The sequence below is a fragment of the Festucalex cinctus genome, chromosome 18 (assembly GCF_051991245.1).
Source record: "Festucalex cinctus isolate MCC-2025b chromosome 18, RoL_Fcin_1.0, whole genome shotgun sequence".
NCBI classification, from domain to species: domain Eukaryota; kingdom Metazoa; phylum Chordata; class Actinopteri; order Syngnathiformes; family Syngnathidae; genus Festucalex; species Festucalex cinctus.
Genome location: NC_135428.1, coordinates 7,887,420 through 7,907,586, shown reverse-complemented (window position 1 = coordinate 7,907,586; position 20,167 = coordinate 7,887,420). Strand labels below are relative to the sequence as shown.

Genomic DNA, 20,167 nt, shown 5'->3' with positions numbered 1-20,167 from the left:
CGCAAAGGTGCGGCTTGTGGCGACGCGAATCACGCAAAGTATCACGAGATTTCGGAGGTGGTCAGACTAGACTCCACCTGAAACTTTGAACTCAAAACAAACCAACCCCAACATGGCTTACTACGTTCTTTGGTGGATGAAAGCTCGATTGTTGCTGTTAACCACCTGAAACACAATTTAGGGCAGCTTCTGAGTGCTGTGGAAAAGGAGCTAAATATACAAAAATAAAAATTAAAAAAAAATGGTCGGAAATCCTCTTGTGGAAAGCCTAAAGAGGGAAACGTGCGTGGGACAACTTGATGTAGTTGTATTTATGACCACATAGAGGCGCCCAATACCCCAAAATGGCAGTACATGATCACAATGAATCCAAAAACCTCTGGTTGTTTCTGAAATTATTACAAAAAATAAAAACATGAGTGTGCTTGATGCTCATTTGATATTGCTAGGTCTGGAAATTCTTACAGTTTCATAATTTACGTCTTGGGTAATCTCATGAAATGTGGGTTACATTTTTAGGGATTAGATTTGGTGAGAAACAACTAGTGCAAACTATTCCAATGAAGCTGGGACGCTGTATGAATGTAAATAAGATCAGAATACGATTTGCTTTTATATAGGTTGAGAAGGATTTGCAAATCACTGTGTTCTGTGTTTACTTATGTTTTACACAATGTTCAAATCTGTTCCAAATCATATTTCCACTTGATAATCATGCATGCGTTACAATCGTATTTCAGCCAGTCATTAATGCATATATTCAATTATTTATTTAGAAAATATGGCACAATGACATCAAGACATCAGCTCTCCCAGCTGTCTACCTCCTACAAGGCATTCTGATAAATAAGTAATCATAAGAACAATAAGGCTTTGATAAATTGGCTGGCTCAAGTTCCACACACAGGTTCTTCAAATAAGACATAATCCTACAAAGAAAACTCAATCAGTCTTTATCATTCATGGTGGCAATGTGTAGAGTCACGAAAGAACCATGCCAACCGGGGGTGGTGGGGTTGTCAACTAGCCCTTGTCTCAATACGCACTTTTCACCTCATACAACATTGAGTATGATTTGCTTATTTGCAAGTCTGCCTGGAGCTGTGCTGGGCCGTGATGAGATGTAATATTACATCTTTGATGCAGTCAATTCAAGCCATGCGGAGATCACGACGATCACCCTCACACACAGCGTGAAGTACTTTGAACCTTGTCAGGCTCAGGAGATTTGAATTTGTGAACTGTTTTTTTTTTTTTTTTTTATCTCCTCATTGTGGGGCATATTTTTTGTTCTCTCCAGGAAATGGCCATTCGGGCGCCCTGTTGAAGTGTCCAGTCAGGAAGATCCCCACCGTGCCGATGATGAAGAGGAGAATGGCAGCCCAGAAACACACCTTGTCGATCATCTTCCCGATCAGTACCCAGCTTTCAATTTCCTTTATTTGGAATCAAAATAAGATTAAAGTAAATGAGAAAACAGACATACACTCGTGTGTTGATCATGTGAGAAAGTAACACTTACTGAGCCAATGTTATTTTGTTGTTTTGTGGTCTCCGCAATGAAATTGCAGGCATCCACGCATTGTTTTATCTCAGGTGCAGCTTGAGCTAAACTCTTGTACAGATTGGCTGTCGTGTTGACATCAATGCCATCTGCTGGAAGGGAGCATATATACATTTTAGACCAAATTTCACAACATCATCCTCAGATGATCAGTTGGAATCTGCGGATGTCTCACCATTCGGTTGCATCAGGCCATGCTTCTCTTTTTGCTTGTCAAACATCATCTCACTGCGAGGTTGTTTGAGCACATACTCCTCTGCTCTCTGCATGAGGCCAAAGGACTCTCGCCTCCGATCTCGCATGCCATTCACCTCTGATGTCACCTCGTGGTCGTCCAGCAGAGGCGACATGCCAAGGAAGCGGGGCACCGTCTCCAAAAACAGCTAAAAGAGGAGGAAGGAGTGTAAAATGTGGATTTTATTTTATTCTTTTACATTTTTTTTTATCAGCGGTGTCAGGCGATTAATTTTTTTTAATCATAATTAATAGCATTACTTCAATAGTTACCTCACAATTAATTGCTAATTTGATATCTGTTCAAAATGTACAACAAAATATTTTTTCCAAGTTTTCATACTCTTGTTAACATAACAGTGGAAAAGATGTTAAACCAAAAGAAACATGGCTTCATCTTTTAGTCATTGATACAGTAATTTTATAATAATTCCTAAAATTGAGTTAAAATTAAAAATATGTACCGTAAAAAATGTGGGTGATATTGTATTGATTTTGACAGTACTGGGAGGCGGACGTGCTTCCCACAGCCACCGTGTCGCCCGTCATTGATACAATAATTTCATAATAATGTATAAAATTGAGTTCAAAGTAAAGAATGCGATAATGACTTGTGTGAGGTCATTTTTCTGCCACTAGATGTCATAATTGTATTTGTAAGACATTGGTGACAGCTCAGTGAATTTTTCTTTTCATATTAAGAACTCTCTAATCTTTAAAGGGATACTTTACTTATTTAGACATTTTTGGCAGTCAAACATGAATATTTTGGCTATAATCAATTTGATATTTTAATTATTTTGTATGTACAATTAGCACCTTTAAAAACACATTTTGCAACTTGCTGTCGACTGAAAATGACATCACAAGGGCTCAGGTAACCAATCACAGCTCAGCTTGTGAATGTCACATGACCTGTGATTGGTTACCTGAGCCGTTGTGATGTCATTTTCAGTCGACAACAAGTTGCAAAATGTGTTCTTAAAGGTACTAATTGTATGTGAAAAATAATGAAAGTATCGAATTAATTCTAGACAAAATATTAACTTTTTATTGCTATAATGGGCGACCAACTTGTGAAATTCTGCACATTTTTAAAATTGTAAAATACAACTTGACCCCAGTCACAAATATAAATATTATTAAATTTATTACTGATCAATTTTGACGTGGACAAGTCTGCTGCGTTGTGACTGGAATTCCTCCAGTACAGGCTTTCCAAGTAAGGGGCGGTCATCAATCGCGCGTTAAAAAAATTTGAGGTGTTAAAGGAACTTTAAATTAACGCACTAATTTTGATACCTAAATTTTTATTTGTTGCTTTGTAATTTGAAAGTAAAAACAAGAATTCATTTTTAGTGTGTACTTTTTTTTTTCTTTTTTTTTTTTACTTTTGTTCAAAGGAGTTGAAACTACAGAGTGTGACAACTTTTGCCACCTCCGATCATTAGGTCACAATGGATGGACAACAGCACTTACATGCTTGATTTGATGGGACATTGTATGAGTGCTGGGACTGCGCAGGGAGAAGTTCAACACCACAATTTGATTGGTAGCAATGAGCGTGGTGACACACATCACAAAAATGATGTACCTGTTAGAAGGACATCAGAGAAAGACACTGAAAATGTGCACACAAGCAGCAACAAATTTGTGCAGGATACTGCATTTAAAAAAAAAAAATCACTTGAATCCCAGTGACTGATAACCTCACAGTCTCACACGGACTCACTTGCCAAGGAGCGGAACAGAAAGTGACGTCTCTGGGACCTTCTGGGCAATGAGAAAGAGGAAAACAGTTTGGGCCAGCAAGACCGAGATGGATACCGTCAGCTTTTGTCCTCCAGCTGTTTATGACATGTAAACAAATAGACGTTTTAGAAGTAAAGCACAATGCCTGAAAAGTGTACAATTTCTGAAAAAAAGCCAAACAAGACTCGCAAGCATTAGTTACAGTTAGCTATTGGGATAAACAACATATTTTCTATAAATATATCTAAATTTATTAGTTATGGTGTTCCTCAAGGGTCCACCTTAAGCCCATTACTATTCTTTCTACATAGTACATAATACAATAGTGTGGATGAAGCTAATGTTCATTTTTATTGTGCTTTAAAAGTTGTTTTTCCATTTTCCAGAGCCAGTTTTCACAGCTAAAGTTATGAATTCCAGCAAAAACAATGGTCATGCTTTTCTGTCATGCTAAGACGATACACATGATTTGTGATTCGTTCTGTACAATGGAAATTATCATAACGTAAGTAGCTTAGTGTGTCTGCCTTTTTGGTGATTGTTCTTGGTTAAACAAAATAGTTTAATAGTTTAATCGATATTCCTATAATCCAGAACAAAGTTATTACATTGCCCATGAAACTATATTTAGGTCTAATTCCGAGTTTATCACTAAATTAACAATAATTGAAATACAAATGTGTTATCTTAGGGGTGTCAGGTGATTAAAATTTTTAATCGAAATTAATTGCATGACTTCAATAGTTAAATCTCAAATTGTATATCTGTTCTAGATGTACAATAACATTTTTTTCTCTAAATCGTCATACTCTTATTAACATAATTGGAAAAAATGTTAAAAGAAATATGGCTGCATCTTTTAGTCATTGATACAGTAATTGCATAATTCATAAAATTGAGTTAAAAGTACTGCAATTGGCTGGCAACCAGTTCAAGGTGTACCCCGCCGACTGCCCGAAGCCAGCTGGGATAGGCTCCAGCACCCCCGTGACCCTTGTGAGGAAGAAGCGGTTAAGAAAATGGATGAAGTTAAAAGTAAAAACGATGTATTGTAAAAAAAACAAAAAACAAAAAAAACGAGTGTGATAATGACTTGTGTTGAGGTCAATTTTCTGCCACTAGATGGCATAATTGCATTTGTAAGTAATATAATAATTCACAAAAATTTGTTAAAATTAAAAAGATGTCCTGTCTGGGGGGGGGGAAATTAGTGTGATATTGATTTGTGTAATTTTTCTGCCACTAGATGGCATAATTGCATTTGTAAGACATTGGTGACACCTCTTTGCATTTTTCTTTTCATATTAAGAGCTTATCTGATCTTTAACATAAAGTAACTTGTCAAATTCTGCACAATTTTAAAATGGTAAATTGAGACCCCAGTCTCCACAAATATATGCATTATTATTCAATTTATTACAGCTAAATTTTGACATGGATGTGTCTGCTGCATTGCGACTGGAATTCCCCCAGTATAGGCTTTCCAAGTTAGGGGCGGTCATTAAAAATGAACACTATTTTTAAATTATCACTAAAAATAAACACTAATTTTGACACCCCTAGTCTTCGTATTTATGAAACTTGCCCTAAAAATCCTGTAAAATTGCCACGTTGTAAAAAATAAATAAATAAATAAATAATGAAAAAAGATGGATGAAAAAGAGTCCATTAGAAATAAGTGATGGCCTCGCTTACCTTGCGCAGGTAGGAAGTATGCTAAAATGACCAGTGACGAGATGAGGGAGCAGGGCAGAATGATGTTGATCACGTAGAAAAGCGGCTTTCTCTGGATGACCAGATTGAAACTGATCTCTTGATATTCCAAGTCATCAGGGGAGTATCGTGGGTTTATCATCTTCCTGGCTGGACGATGGACAATGGCCCACTCGCCATTCTCTAAGATGTAAAAACAATAATGAGCAAACAACTTTATTATTATTTTTTTTTAACATTCTTATAACTTCTTGGATAAAAAGAAAACGGTGTCAGTGAATCTTACCAGTGAAAGCCTCAGGGTCAATATCCACCCATTCAATTCTTTCACCTGGATCTCTAGCAGCTAAAATTAGCTCCACTTCATTGGCGCTGTATGTCTGTGATCTGACAATAAAAATTACATTAAGACATTGACAATTTGCTATACAGCCACTGGATTTTGTTTACTGATGCAACATTATCAATTGTATCTTACCTGAATGCTAGTGTACAGTTTTGGTAATCAAAGGGGAAGTAGGTGATTTCTATGGCACACGTGCTGCGATAGATAGCAGGAGGAAGCCAATATATCGAACCGTCGTATGAAATCAATACATTGGCGTAGTAAGCCACATCAAACTTGCCGTCAATGCTGCGGGGATGGGAGGATAAATAGCGGAAATAATACTTAAATATGGAAAAGTTACAGGCAGGAGAGATTGAGCAGTTTCCTCACTTGTTTTCAAGGACAATATCAGGGAGCCACACACTTTTGGAGGGCATGCGGATGGTTTCAATTCCATAGTGTTTTGATACATTCCACGCAAGACGATAATCAACCCATTGCTTGTAGAGGAGATCACATGTGACAATTACAATGACAGGAGTTACCATGTAATAAGCTTAGAACATATTCAACTCACTATTTCAATCCAGACATTGGTTGTAAGAGTCTCTTCCTTTTCATTCTGTCGAACAAAGCGTACCATTTTTATGTTATCGCGCGTTGTGTATTTTCCGCTACATGCTAATTTTAATGTGCAATGTCGTGACAGATAGTCGAGCGCTCTCACCAGAGAGATCAGGTTGGTGAGGGTCAGCTTGATCTGAACCGCCACTTTCTCCTCAGGATGAAGCACGGGACGAATGTTCTTGTTATAACCGTTGAACAAGTTTTCTATCAGTTGCGTCTCTTCATTACAATCAGCTGCAAAGCAGAAAACAGACATGGATGACAAATGAGATTATAGATACAAAGGTGTTTTTTTTTTTATGATTGCTTTATTACATTATCATCCAGCCACCAAGAATGTGGCAGTTATTCATGTTAAACTACAATGTCAATGAATTCTGCTATTAAAATGCATTAGGGGTGTCAGGAAATTACATTTTTAAATCGTAATTAATCGCATGACTTTGCTCACAATTAATTTCAAATTTTATGTGTTCTAAATGTTCAATAAAATGTACAATAAAATATTTTTTTGAAGTTTTCATACTCTTGTTAATTAACATAAAAGTGGGAAAAAATGTGAAACTAATAGAAATATGGCTGCATCTTTTAGTCACTGATACAGTCATTTCTGAATAATTCTTAAATTGTAGTTAAAATAAAAAAAACATGTCTGTAAAAAAATGAGTGTGATATTGATTTGTGTTGAGGTCATTTTTCTGCCACTAGATGGCATAGTTGCACCAAGACCAGTCTCCACAAATATATGCATTATTATTAAACGTATTAATGCTCAATTTTGACATGGACGTGTCTGCTGCATTGTGAATGGAATTCCCCCATACAGACTTTCAAAGTAAGGGGCGGTCATTAATCGCACGTTTAAAAAAAAAAAAAAAAAAAAAAAAAAAGTGACATTAAAGGTACTTTAAAGTAACTCAAAATTAACACACTCATTTTGACACCCCTAAAATTCATATATAACTCTCTAAGTAAAGAACATTCAGGAACATTCCAAATTATTATAAAATTTGAAGTTACGTATACTCTATGACCATTCCAGGAATGCCATAAGATCAGTTCCATATTACCACATTATTGCTAAAACTGCTGAAAACTTTTTGTTTTCACGCTTTCAAGTTGTTAAGCGACTTGGCGCATGCAGTAAATTATTTCAGTTATTGTTTTGATTGTGAGATTATTGTGCACAAACATGTTGGTACATGCCCTCATTTTCAGACTGCTGACGTCAGCGTTTCTATGAAAATGATAAAAAAAAAAAAAAAAAAAAAAACATCCAGAGTTGGCGTCCAAAATGTTGACGTCGGGTAAGCAACTAAACTAAAATGAGCTACTTTTAGTTAACAGTGCAACAAAAGAAACATCCAGCATCACCTTCATTCACAATGAAGCGCTTCCACAAAAAAAACAAAAGTCTCACGACACACCAAAGGAGAGAAAGGCAGAGATTATTTCCGACCCGTTGCCTCTTCTCTCACAGCTGTCACTATGCTTAGCTCAGATTACACCACAGATGACACACTCAAAACAGGACCTCGTGTCAACCTCAGGTAATTTCACCATCACAACACAAACATTGGGGATTGAAACGCAATAAAAATATCAAATGCACAATATGGGTCAGCTGGGAAACATTTTGTCATTTTGTCAATTGATTTAAAACAAAAAAAAAAAGCTCCTAATATAACCCCCCTTATATGGCACTGTTACGTTTAAAGTGTATCTAAGTTATTATATATTTGCTAAAAATGCTTTATATCATATGAACTTTAAGTGAACTACTTTGCACCCATTTCTTCAGATAAACTGTACCAGACAGTGTGGTTGTGTTTAAAATGAGTCACACCGTCTGGGGCAAAAGCAAAAACGAGAACTTTCAATGCTCGTGGATTATCACATGCTTACTTGCAACACACTTACATCCAAGCAGACAGATATGTTATTCTAAGATAATGCAGCGTTGCACTATTGCGTTTTACCCACCCCTTAGTAGTGCAACCATTTTTTTGTAACTGGATAGGGAAAATCCCAAATAAAAAGAGAGGAAGCAAGAGAATTGTCAGAGCATCTTTTCCAGTTTGTAACTGACAACTCTGCTCCCCTCGCTGCGAGTAAAAATGAAAAGTCTTGTCTTCTCATCCTTGTGTTGTCATTCTTATATGTTTTGGTGTGTAAATAGGCACCCACTTAATAAAATTATACTCGACGTTTGATTGAATGCCAGATTTGTGAGTGCAGCTGCTCCTCTAACTGTATGCAAACTAAATGACTGATATCTGCTTCAGCTCAAGCTCAATGGGGTCATCAGTGTTTCAAGACAGGAAGTTACTGTATGTCATCTTGAAGTGTTTATTCACCTTGGCCTCATTCCCAGCCTCTTCTCTTAGGTGTTGGTATGCCGACTGCAAATCCAAAAAATAAAAAAATAAAAAAATAATAATAATAAAAAAATAATAATTCTCACTCTTTTTGGCGACTAGTGTCACGTTCACATCAGAAAAATACAATTGTGGATAGAGGACTTTATTTTGCTAATCATCGTTTGCTCTCAATGGACCATCTGCAGCCAGTTTACAGTAATAAAGTTTGCGGAAATGTTAGGTTACAAATGTGTACCGAGATGACAGAATCTCACGTCTATCCAAGGACTTGTTTGTGGTATCTTAGATTTTGGTGTAAATAGTGTTTGCTTATTTTATAAACCGCCCCTGAAATTTGGCAGAGCAGCTTCATGTCCATCCACCCATTCGCGGGTCAGCTGACTTTGCATGTGTGAGAGATAAACTCACAGTTGGACAATTAAAGTCTTCAATTTAAAGGGGAAGTCAACCTTAAACATTTTTTGGCAATAATATGTGTCAAAAAGTGTCTGGATTTCTTTCCATAAATACAGTATTTAATCTTCAGTAAAAAAAATAAACTTGTATTTTTGGGGGTCTAACAGTAATTTAAATTGGAGCAATTTTAGGGTTAGGGTTATTATTATTGACATTTACACAATAAAGCAGGTGCTTGCCCCAAAATAATTTGCTGAGTTGTTTTTATTTACATCTTTAAGATGGTGGACAAGACAAGAGACAATGAGTTCTGTCTACTTTTTTTTTATTTTATTTTTTTACATTATTAGTTATTCACATGGCCTGATTTTGACTTTCATGCAGTCAGTGAGGGAGCAATTCCGACTCAACACCCATTCACAATTTCCGTGACTGGCAACCAACCCAAGAGAGCCGTCTGTCGTTAGGTCAGCGATTTAGAAAATGGATTGATGGTTCAGTATGTGCAGTACAGTCACGTTTGCTTCACAATCTACTCTAATGTGTGACAGCCAATGTGCTGAGATATTGTTGCTGTTCTGTCTGAAATATGATCTACTGACTGCATGTCAGGAAGATTAATCAGCAATAAATAAGTGGCCAGAAATCCTGTGACGGTGTGCCCAATGTGACGCTTACCTCGCCAAACAGTCCCGAGAAAAATCACAACTCCAAAAAAATGCTTCCAACTGCATGCTGCCATCATTCTGTAGAACCTCCTCTCTGTCGTGATATGTACTGGAGCATAAAGTGAGATAGAGAGGCGAGAGGAAGAGTAAAGACGAGGGAGGAAGAGCCCTAAATCCCCCCCGCACCAAACCCCTCGACTGTGCCCACCCCGGCTGTCGCTATCTGTGGACTCGGATTACGCAGCAGCTGTGCACTAAAGCAGGATGTCAAGTCACAGTCCAGTCACCCACAATAATAATCATTATGATCATTAGAGACCAACAATATGGGGTGACGCCAACATACTCTAGCTCAAAATTGCTAATTGCAAAATGTAGGGATATTTGGTACCACTTATGTTTTAGAGCAATACCAGTAAGAGTATTCAAGTCTTGAGTAGTCACCAATACCACTTGTGCTTTTTGATATGTAAAATTTCTCCCCTAAACCCAATAACATAATTCTTAATAAAACCCAATATAGCATTTTATTTGACATTAATGGCAATTTTTTACTCTCATCATTTTTAGTTCCTGATTGAGACCAATACACGTGCACCAATACTTAAAAATAAGGCTGGGTATCGGCCCAATAACGATGCTTGGTATCAGTCCTAACAAATCCCTAGCAAAATGTATTAAGAATCATGAGTTATATTTTAAAATCCTGCCATGTCATCGATAACGCAACTCATTTTTGGTTTTCGGTTTAATCGTTTAAAGGGATACTTGACTCATTGAGCCATTTCCAGCAATAAAAAAGTAATTATTTGTCCAGAATGAATTAGGGATGAAATGATATCCAAACGTCATGATACAATAGTATCACGATATGAAGCTCACGATACGATAATTATCATGATATTGTGGGGAGGTTGGCGATATTTAAAAAAAAGGTCACAATATTGCAAAAAAAAAATATATATATAAGGTCACAATATTGTTAAAAAAAAATAAAAATCTCATACTAAAAAAAAAGCACAATATTGTGCTTTTGTACATAACATCAATGTTATTATTATTATTATTATTATTATTATTATTATTATTATTATTATATTATATTATATTGTTAATGCACGCACACATTGATTTCCTCCGCATATTGACTCGGTTCACACACACATTACGTTCCCCTTCATCTGACAATTAATGTAGATTTTAAACATAGAAGGGCCAAAACATCCCTAATGAAAATTAAATTGCACTTAAAAAAAAACTAGCCACAAGTAGTGACTTCACACATCCATAGTCCTGTATGTCAGAGCATGTGGCGACTGTGAGTGAGTGAGTGAGTGAGTGAGTGAGTGAATGCAATTTTTTTCAAGGATCACTTTGGGGTCTCGAACCGACGCCTTTTTGAGTTCAAGGATTGGAGTGGGTCACTATTTAAGATGGAACGGGAGTGGGTGGGACACATGCAGCTGTGTGTTGCAGGAAGGTGAACAGGTGACAGGGTTGTGCACGCCTGCTCGGCTCTCTGCTATGTAGCCTATTCAGTGTATTAATATAAACACGAGAGTCTCACTACCAGGCTCCAGTAGTGAGACGGCGTCTACAAACCACAAAGTGGACGGGTTAGAGGGCAGGAGGCAGACAATTCTCATAAAAAGATCTGTAGATCTAGATACGTTTAGTGCCTTTTCTATCAACAACAATTCAACATAAGTAGCAGAAGTTCAAAACTCGAAGACTTTGCACACTTGCTTTTATAATTAGTGCTGCGAGTAATATAAGTCGTGTCACTCTGCAGTTGACAAGGGCAAGAGACTGATTTTTGGAATGCGCCATGTGAGTTGCACACTATGTGATGGACTTCTAAATATACAGTTAGTCAACAGAGATGAGCTTCCTTAAGGTAACTGGAGCTTCCACAAGGCGGATTACATGTCTCACAGTAACACAGAGAGAAGAAAGGTCGCATCTGTCCAAGAGCAGGCTGCAACTAAACAATATTCATTCAAGGGATGACAGGTCAGGCGTGATGAATTTTTCTTGAGAGTGCCAATCCGAAGTGTAGTACATCTGGTAGACAGTAAGACCAAATCAACAGTCAAAACACAAACATTTGAACATTTCTTTACAATATGTTCTATGCAGCACTGGTATTCTGATTATTATGGCTTTTGTTGAACATCCACCGTTTTAATCTAATTAGGGGGTGGCCATTTTGCCATTTACTGTCAATTTAAAATGACATCACAGTTGCTCAGGGCTCAGGTAGCAACCAGTCACGGCTCAGCATGTGTCTGTCACATGACCAGAAAAAAAAGACAACAGTTAAGCCATGATTGGTTGTTACCTGATATTGCATTCGAGGAAGGTCGGATGTCAGAAATTTTCCAATTGACTTTTCCAGTCAGAATTATCCCAGTTGAATTTTCCCAGTTCAGGCCCAAAATCGTTCGAGATGAAAGTAAACAACCAAAATGGCGGATTTTGCTTCATTTATGTTTTTATCTTATTTCATAAGCATTCTATACAGTTCAGTAGTTCTCCGTATAATTTCATGCACGGAGATAGCAGCATACTGTTAAGCACGTTGTGTTACATGATGTTACGTTGAATATTCATAAACAAAGAAAGCTATCATGTGTTATACTTGAGTAAATTGTGTTTTACCATTCACGGTATGTTTCCAAAGGGGTCACCATTGTAGTCGGGGGTCCTATTTCTCCCCCGACTTCGCAAGTAGGATTTCCGAGTTCAAAGGGGTGTTCCTGGACACTTCCTGGTTTGAAATCGGAAAAGTCCGACTTCCCGCTTGCCTTGAATGCAGCATGACACCTGAGCAACTGTGATGTCATCTTCAGTCGACAACAAGTGACAAAAATGGCCGCCCCATAGGATAGATTTAAAAATGTATTAGTCATATTCCACAAACACAATATTAATCAGAATGCCATGATTAGACGAGTGGAGACACACACAACATATTATTGTCACTTCCCCTTTAAATATTCAACCACTAAAATGCCCGTTTATTCTCTTTTAAATGATGCCCCATTTGTGAGGCACATACCATTGGGAGATGAGCAGCACCCGCCTACATGAAATTTGCCAAATATTTGTAGCTAAATACCCCCTTTCACACTGCCCATCCTCTTTTTTTTACCAGCTTCCTATCCACTGTGTAAGGTACCAATGCAAATTGAGAAGTTTCAGTCGACCCACAAATTTGCCAGGTTTTCAGATTTGGTGAAAGTGGCTTACGTTAAACAGCTTATTTTGCTTTTAGTCCCTTTCACACTGCCTGCCCAGCAAATTGTCAATATTCCACATTCCACAGGATCTTGGTAACTGCTGACGCAATCGAGATTTGGGATTTACTGGATAACCGATTTTATAGAGTCGATTTTGGGCTATATTGTTACAAATTCAGCCACATTTTAGAAAGCAAACCGATTTTGATTTTCACTCAATCTTGTGTTTCCCAATCTTTTTTTTTTTTTTTTAGACAGTTCTACTTTTTATTTCATTTCCAGCTGGACTGAGCTTGCAAGTATTTGATGTGATTCGACATGAGAGCGTTCACTTCAAGCACCTTTGCTAAGAACTAAAACTACTCTCTACCTCAGTCACCTTTGACCTCACACATGCTGTTCTGACATAAATTCCCACAGATACACTTGAACGTCATGTACCAAGCCTTCCTGGAAGGGTCTCGATTCTTACAGCTGCACACGGGGAGACCAAGTGCAAATCTATTATTTCAACTTTGGGTGTCCATCGTAAATAATTATACAGGAACTCAACAAGTGACTTCTGCCACACTGTGCTTAAATGTTTTGAAACTGGAGATGTTTTTCTCACTCGAGTAATGCTGTGCTGCCACAGGGTGGTGTCAAACCTAGATGGGGGATATACAGTGTCAAACACGGTTGAAATTTTCCTTTCTCACTCGACTGAACCTCCATACATAAACATTCCCACTCAGATCCCATTTTCTATCAGACTTCGTTCTACCCTTGATATATATTTATTGCTTATACAAAACGTAAATCACAGTCACGTTTCCCACTCCGCTTCAGTCTCCCCTGGTTTATTACCGCCTTTGTCAGATGGGATCATCCATTGGTTGCAAGCCATATAATGAATGCTTTCACTTATTTCCCGCACCTCGACTGTGAAATACCAACGTAAAGCCGCTCTGCAGTAACGCACGTGGTTCTGCTCGAGTGTGCCAAGTTCAATGTTCACATTCCGGCAGTCAAGGAAGAGGCAACACCGGTGATAGAGAGAATTTCATGTGATTATCACAAAGGTGGATCCAACATTCAAAGATGGTATGTTACAGACGTTTAAAATTTGACTGACTTCATTGGAATCGTTATGAACACTAATCAGCACTGTTTGGACAACTTAGCTTTGATTAAAACAGAGATTTATTTAAATAGGTTTTAGGTGGAAGTCAACTTTAACTCTTTTACTGCCACACGGATTTCGAGCATTTTAACTCATTTTTCGAAGCAAACAGAATATTGTGTTCTTTTGCCACATATACAACATGGGTACCACATTCTTTCATTAGAAAAAAAAAAAGTATGTTCCTACCTTATTCTGTTCTTTAGTAATCACCAGCGAAAATTGAAACGAAAAGAAAACATTTTCTCCACAACAGTGACTTTGATACTAATATTTTTTGTTTAGTGACGCTCCGTCAAATTAGGTTTAATGTTACAAAGGCTTTGATCATTCACGTCAGCCATGAAAACTTTCAATTTCATCAGATTGCGTCATGTTTCATTGTAATTCGCAGCTCTAGTTAGGGCCCGAGCGGTGACCGCTGCCATCTGCTGGCCATAGTTAGTGGGTGTTTTTAATTTTACAACTCATTGACCCGGCTGCGCTGCGCTTGGATATTATACTGACCACTGGTATATATATAAAAAAATAAAAATAAAAAAAATAAAAAAAAATAGTTGTCGTCACTCAACATTTACGGCGGCATACGTCGTGATTTTACTAAACGTTATTAAACGTTTTTGGCGGGCAAAGAGTTAATAAACATTTCTTGACAATAATATGTTATATGTGACCTCACTAGTCTAAACATGACATTCTGATTAATATTACATTTGTGGAATAAGAATTATGAAGCAAAATCCAGCCATTTTTATTCACACTCATGGGGGGGGCATTTTGCCACTTGCTGTCGACTGAAGATGACATCACAGTTGCCAACGACCAATCACAGCACACCTGTTTTCTGAAGCTGAGCTGTGATCGGTTGTTACCTGAGAGCTGAGCAACACTGACGTCATCTTCAGTCGACAGCAAGTGGCAAAATGGCCGCCCCCTTCGATGGATAAAAACATTTTGCTGCGTAACTCATTTTCCACTGACACAATATTAACCAGAATGTCGCATTTAGACCAGTGGGGCTGCATAGAACATATTATTGTGAATGAGTGAGAGCGGGGGGAGTGAAAGTGTGAAAGTGAGTGAGGGAGAATGCTGGTGGGAGGAGAGAGAGAGTTGGTGTTTACTCAAGCTGACCAGGAATATAAACCATACATGTAGGAGATACATGTGGAGGAGGAGGAAGAAGACGAAGAAGAAGGTGGGGGGGGGGTTTACTAGCGGACACGCTTTATCAGCCAACCGCTGTTGATCACGGACTGATCTCTGGACCCTCTTACGTTGAGCAACGGCATATTCAGGGATCATTTAGTCACCAAAGGCAGGCGAAGGAAGACACCTGAATGAAAGTTGGATGAGCGGTGCGGAGGAGTGGATGACAAACCCAGCGGCGGCACTTGCCCAGTTGTCGATAGGCGCACTCTGAGGCACAATGGTGGAAACAACTTTTGATTTAAGGCTTTGGGGAGGAGTATGAAAGGTTTGAGGGCAAAGGGTGGGGTGGTGGGTTTCACAGGAAAGTAATTGTGGTGACAGGCAGTGCAAGGGACAAGGACTCATGTGAGACACGGAGGAATTAGAAGAGAAGGAAAGTGGACTTCAACATGGGTGTGAAGAGCAAAGCTGCCTTGGCTATCGTCGTCCTGCTGCTCTTCCTCGGCACCCTCTGGCTCTGTGAGTAATTTTCTCTCTCTGTCTCGTATGTATGCGTTGAAAATAAATCCATACGACCCCTCTATTGTTGAGAAAGTTATGGTCTAAATGAGGAATATGTCACATGTTGCAGTGGCTGTAAAGAGCAAGTACGGCTGAATCACATGCTAGAGCCTATTTAATTAGAAAAAATTATTTAATTGATGATTTGATGGGGGAAAAAATGGTTTATATTAAGCAAAGACTGACATATATTTAAGTCAAATTAAATGTTACACCACAACAATGAGGGGAAAAATGCATAGTGATAATTATTATTTTAAAAAGTATTATTAATGTAAGTGTCATCATGGGCACTTTTAAACCACGTGTCAATATTGCATTGTGACAATACTATATAAAAACTGATAAATAATTTACGCACTAACGGTTCATTTACTCTACTTCAGGGGTGTCCAAACTTTTTCATTTGAGGGCCACATACAGAAAATCAGAAGGACGCAAGGGCCACATAATGTTGTGAAGAGAAATTTAGTCTTAAAAATTGTACAAATAATTTATTTGTACTTTTGCACATTTAGAAAAATGCTACAGTATATAAACCAATTTATTTGTAATATGGCAGTAGGGTTATTATAATTTTGGAATTTTTCATTGTAGTTTTTATTTTGTTTTGAGTTTTTTTTTTTTTAAGTAGTCAGTTTTAATTAGTTTTCAGAGTGGTTCTGTTAGGTTTTTTTTTTTTTTATTAGTTTTAGTTCTTTAATAAATGTTTAGTTTTAGTTTAGTTAATTTCAGTATTATTATTATTATTATTATTATTAATGTGTATTACTCTTGCGCAATATTTACAAAACACCATGGGCGTGACGTCATTATTCGGGTTTATATCAAAATAAATCTACTAAAAGTCACATTTAAAATCATCCCCTAAGGCTCATGCATTAAATTAATTACCAAAGACTAAAACGAAGGACATCTTTGCGATAACTATAGTTTTAATTTAGTTAGGTTTTCAGAGTTGCAGTAGTTGCTTTTTTTTAAAAAGCATCTTCGTTTTTGTTTTATTCGTTAACGAAATTGTTCTTTGAATTTTTATTTTTTTCGTTAGTTTGACCTCAACTAACCTTTAATAGCACCTGTTTATTCGACATCTTCCCTTTCTTACTTTGACCATCTCCAAACATTTTTGTTTTTATTTTAATTGAACTGAGTCAAATGCCATTTTTAGCATACGTCGCGGGCCGCTGAAAAATGGACGGCGGGCCGCAAATGGCCCCCGGGCCGTAGTTTGGACACCCCTGGTCTACTTCTTGAACCAGAATGACAACACAGACCTTGTGACCTCTTTTTCAAGCCACTGAATGGTCAAACTGTGTACTATTGCGGGAGTGACAAGAAGCGCACAAGACAGGTTTGGAAGCCAAACTTTTCGGTTTTGGACGACTCGGCTGCTGAAGTCTCCCACGGAATTTTAACTCAATGGGAGCTTTTGTGGCTTTGGCTTGTGCAAAAATGTCAGGCGATCCGACACATGAAGTCAACTTCTCTCTACATAAGAATGACGGAATATGATTTCTCTACAAAACACTAAATAATATTGAGTTAGAAAAAAAAAATACAATGGCTTTAAGAAGTGTATTTAGGTAAATAAATACATAATATTTAAAGTGTGGATTTTTAAATCTAGGATTACAATATACACGCTATATTTTGTGCTTTTTATATTAATTTTCATCCTACAATAAGGATACCCTTATTAATGATTTGTTTATACTTTGTAGTTATGGCATTCTAAACTTGAATTAGGGCAATTAATTTATCAAGCACACCAAATTCAATCAATCAAGCCACTTTTTTTTCCCCCTCAACCTCAGCAGTTTTCTGCAAGGACAATAGTTTAGTATTTACAAGATTTTGGTGTGATTGTGGCCCTGTCACCCACCAGTAAATATCAGCAGCCAAATCCCATCTTTACATTCAGAACAAAAGCAGGAGCAATTTGTAGTAAGCTGATCTTTTTTTTTTTTTTTTTAAAAGCAGTTACTTGGAAATAATTAATATGATATTTTAACAAAATTAACACAAAGCAGAAAGTGGGAAAAAACATTTTTGCTTAACAGTGTTATGAGTGTCTTGTTTAGTTGTAATTAATTTGCATCTTTGTGTATTTAGAAAAGCTCTGCAGTATAGTTTTAAAACATTTATTAGTAGCAGATGGCTTTTTTTTTTTTAATACGTGTATGCCATGGGCTGCTTAAAAATGGATGACGGTCCACAAATGTCCCCTGGGCCTTACTTTGGACACCACTGGGCTACAGTATCTGTACTGTAAAAACCTTATAAAATATCTAACGGTGTAAGTAACCAATTATACAAGTTATACGGTTTTTACATTTTTTTTTCTTCTGTCCAAAACAACAACATTCATTTTGACTGTTGCTATTGCAGACGGGGGTTTGGATTACCACTGGGATGCTTGTCTAAAAGGTTACAATCGACTGAATGAGGTACGTTGACACAATTAGCTCATTTGCTCCCAATAACGTATAAATACGTTTTTAATGGTCTAAGCGTCCCAAAGACGTATTTATACGTTTTTGTTTTTGTTTTTTATGCTAGAGCATACAGAAGGCTTTGATGCAGCCTCTCAACTGCAAAGAACAGTTGCAGAAATTTTAGTTATTACACAAACGGCCAGCAGGTGGCAGCAGAGCAAAGGAGATCAACCAGGGCCATCTCGAAAAAAAGCTAAATTACTTACAATTTTAAATAGATTTGTGAAAACTGATGAAACTTAGCTCTCTTCTAATGCTAATTGCTGCAAAACGGAAACAGATAGAAACATACTTTTTTTTCCTGATGAAAGAAGAGACTTTAATCTTTCTTTTATAGCTATTGAACACAATATTCTGTGGGCCTTGCAAAATCAGTCAAAATCCAGTAAAACAGCCGGGAGCGAACGTGATCGCTTCTGTGAAAATGGCTGGGAGTGAATGAGTTAGTAAAGCCTACAATTACCATATTTAGTTTCTAATGATTCTTCTGGTTGATTTGCATACATTTAACTCACTTTTTTTTTTTTTTTGTTCCGTGTCATTTGGGCATACGTACCTCCCACCCCTTTACATTAGGCACACCAGCTGTCCAACAGCAGCGCCTCGGGAGGCCCCGCGGGTCCCCAAGTCTTGGAGGAGTGCCCGGGACAGACCTTCCAGGTGTCGCGGCTACTCGGCCACCTGCTGGCGTCACCGGCCTTCACCTCTGACGTGCTGCTGCAGCCTTATCTCTCCAGCTGGGATGAGCTAGTCAAGTAAGAACTTTTAGATAACGACGTTACTACGGTGTTGTGAAACAACAATTTCGTTTATGATGGTGATGAGTCATAATTGTTACGTGTCCTCCAGGTTTATGGATGCTCTGGGTCCCATGGTTGGCCTTATATCGAAAGAGATCGTAACCAAAACCTCGATTATCCGGGAATTGGCGCTTCTAGCCGAGGCTAGCCCTGAAGCGGAGGTGAATCCAGATTCTGAAAACACAGTGAGCTCAAAGGCCGGGGAGTATTTCGACCCCTCACAGGATTTCGGTGCTTACCACTCGGTGCGCTCCATGATCTGGGTGGAGCTGAAACGAGGCTTGGTGGATTTCAACCAGCAGACGGACTCTGGCTGCCGGACTCTTCTGCGACTGCACCGAGCTCTGCTTTGGCTCAAGCTCTTTCTAGGCATGCTGGCCGAGACCCCCGAGACGGGCCGGCTCAGGAGCCCGTCGGATCTGTGCCGCGAGGCCTACAAGACCACCCTGGCCAACCACCACTCCTGGTTTGTGCGCAGGGCCGCCGAGCTGGCCTTCATCGCCATGCCCGAGAGGGGCTTCTTCTTCAGGCTGCTGTGTGTGCAGAACCAGGAGGAGCTGAGCGGCGTCCTGGGACGGGTGGTCCGGGCCATTGCGGTGGTCTATGACAGGACGCAGAAAGCTTTGGAGCAAAATGGCATGCTGGATTTGCCATAAAAAAAAAAAAATCAATCAAATAGAAGCCGTCATTGTTAACACGTTGAACGCTGTGGATTCGTGGGCATCTAAAGTGGTCAAAATGTGAATGAACATACAGTATTTCAACTCCAATTACCATATTTGCCTTCCAAACACAGGATAATCAATTTGTTTTTGGTATTAAATTAACTATAATGTTTCTATATGTGCCCCTAGAGGCTTTTTAAGGCAGCTAATGATGCAGTTGACCTTTGAGGTTGTAACGAGAAGCCGATGCGGAAGTGCCTTAATATTGCATTTATTCGAATGGCCAGCAGGTGGCAAACTTCACTTAACCCAACGTTTCTCAGCATTTATTGAGCTAAATCATCCTTTTACGTTAGAAAAATCTCACAGCTCGTTAACAAACAAAAACGTCACAAAAATGTCAATATTGAAAATCGAATTGACTACA

At 38.2% G+C, this 20,167-nt stretch overlaps 2 protein-coding genes across 5 annotated transcripts; one reads left to right on the top strand and one right to left on the bottom strand.

Moving 5' to 3' along the window:
* Positions 1-755: 755 nt before the first annotated feature.
* Positions 756-19,754, bottom strand: chrne (cholinergic receptor, nicotinic, epsilon). 4 transcript variants are annotated; one of them, XM_077505234.1, is made up of 12 exons: positions 19,315-19,754; positions 18,832-19,249; positions 6,319-6,452; positions 5,982-6,213; positions 5,742-5,897; positions 5,550-5,650; positions 5,246-5,446; positions 3,531-3,645; positions 3,278-3,392; positions 1,740-1,947; positions 1,523-1,656; positions 756-1,436 (listed from the first exon to the last, which is right to left on the bottom strand). In XM_077505234.1, exons 4-12 carry the CDS (start codon positions 6,137-6,139, stop codon positions 1,269-1,271), a joined length of 1,356 nt encoding a protein of 451 aa, XP_077361360.1. In that variant the 5' UTR covers positions 6,140-6,213; positions 6,319-6,452; positions 18,832-19,249; positions 19,315-19,754; the 3' UTR covers positions 756-1,268. The 4 variants fall into 4 exon arrangements, with proteins under 4 accessions (XP_077361360.1, XP_077361358.1, XP_077361359.1 ...); XM_077505232.1 differs by lacking the exons at positions 18,832-19,249; positions 19,315-19,754 and adding an exon at positions 9,674-9,799 and having other exon boundaries at positions 5,982-6,091; positions 6,169-6,213; XM_077505233.1 differs by lacking the exons at positions 18,832-19,249; positions 19,315-19,754 and adding an exon at positions 9,674-9,799 and having other exon boundaries at positions 1,523-1,653; positions 5,982-6,091; positions 6,169-6,213.
* gltpd2b (glycolipid transfer protein domain containing 2b) lies at positions 15,299-20,167 on the top strand. Its single transcript, XM_077505236.1, has 4 exons — positions 15,299-15,738; positions 18,169-18,227; positions 18,852-19,030; positions 19,125-20,167. The coding sequence occupies exons 1-4, from the start codon at positions 15,669-15,671 to the stop codon at positions 19,729-19,731; spliced, it is 915 nt and encodes a 304-aa protein (XP_077361362.1). The 5' UTR covers positions 15,299-15,668; the 3' UTR covers positions 19,732-20,167.

Coding starts and splice junctions, on each gene's coding strand:
- chrne (XM_077505232.1), bottom strand. CDS start 9,740: ATGATGGCAGCATGCAGTTGGAAGCATTTTTTTGGAGTTGTGATTTTT. Junction 6,453..9,673: donor TCTCGGGACTGTTTGGCGAG/GTAAGCGTCACA, acceptor TCTGCTTTGCAG/CTGATTGTAATGAAGAGACG. Junction 5,447..5,549: donor TGACCCTGAGGCTTTCACTG/GTAAGATTCACT, acceptor TTTACATCTTAG/AGAATGGCGAGTGGGCCATT.
- gltpd2b (XM_077505236.1), top strand. CDS start 15,669: ATGGGTGTGAAGAGCAAAGCTGCCTTGGCTATCGTCGTCCTGCTGCTC. Junction 18,228..18,851: donor GTTACAATCGACTGAATGAG/GTACGTTGACAC, acceptor CCTTTACATTAG/GCACACCAGCTGTCCAACAG. Junction 19,031..19,124: donor AGCTGGGATGAGCTAGTCAA/GTAAGAACTTTT, acceptor CGTGTCCTCCAG/GTTTATGGATGCTCTGGGTC.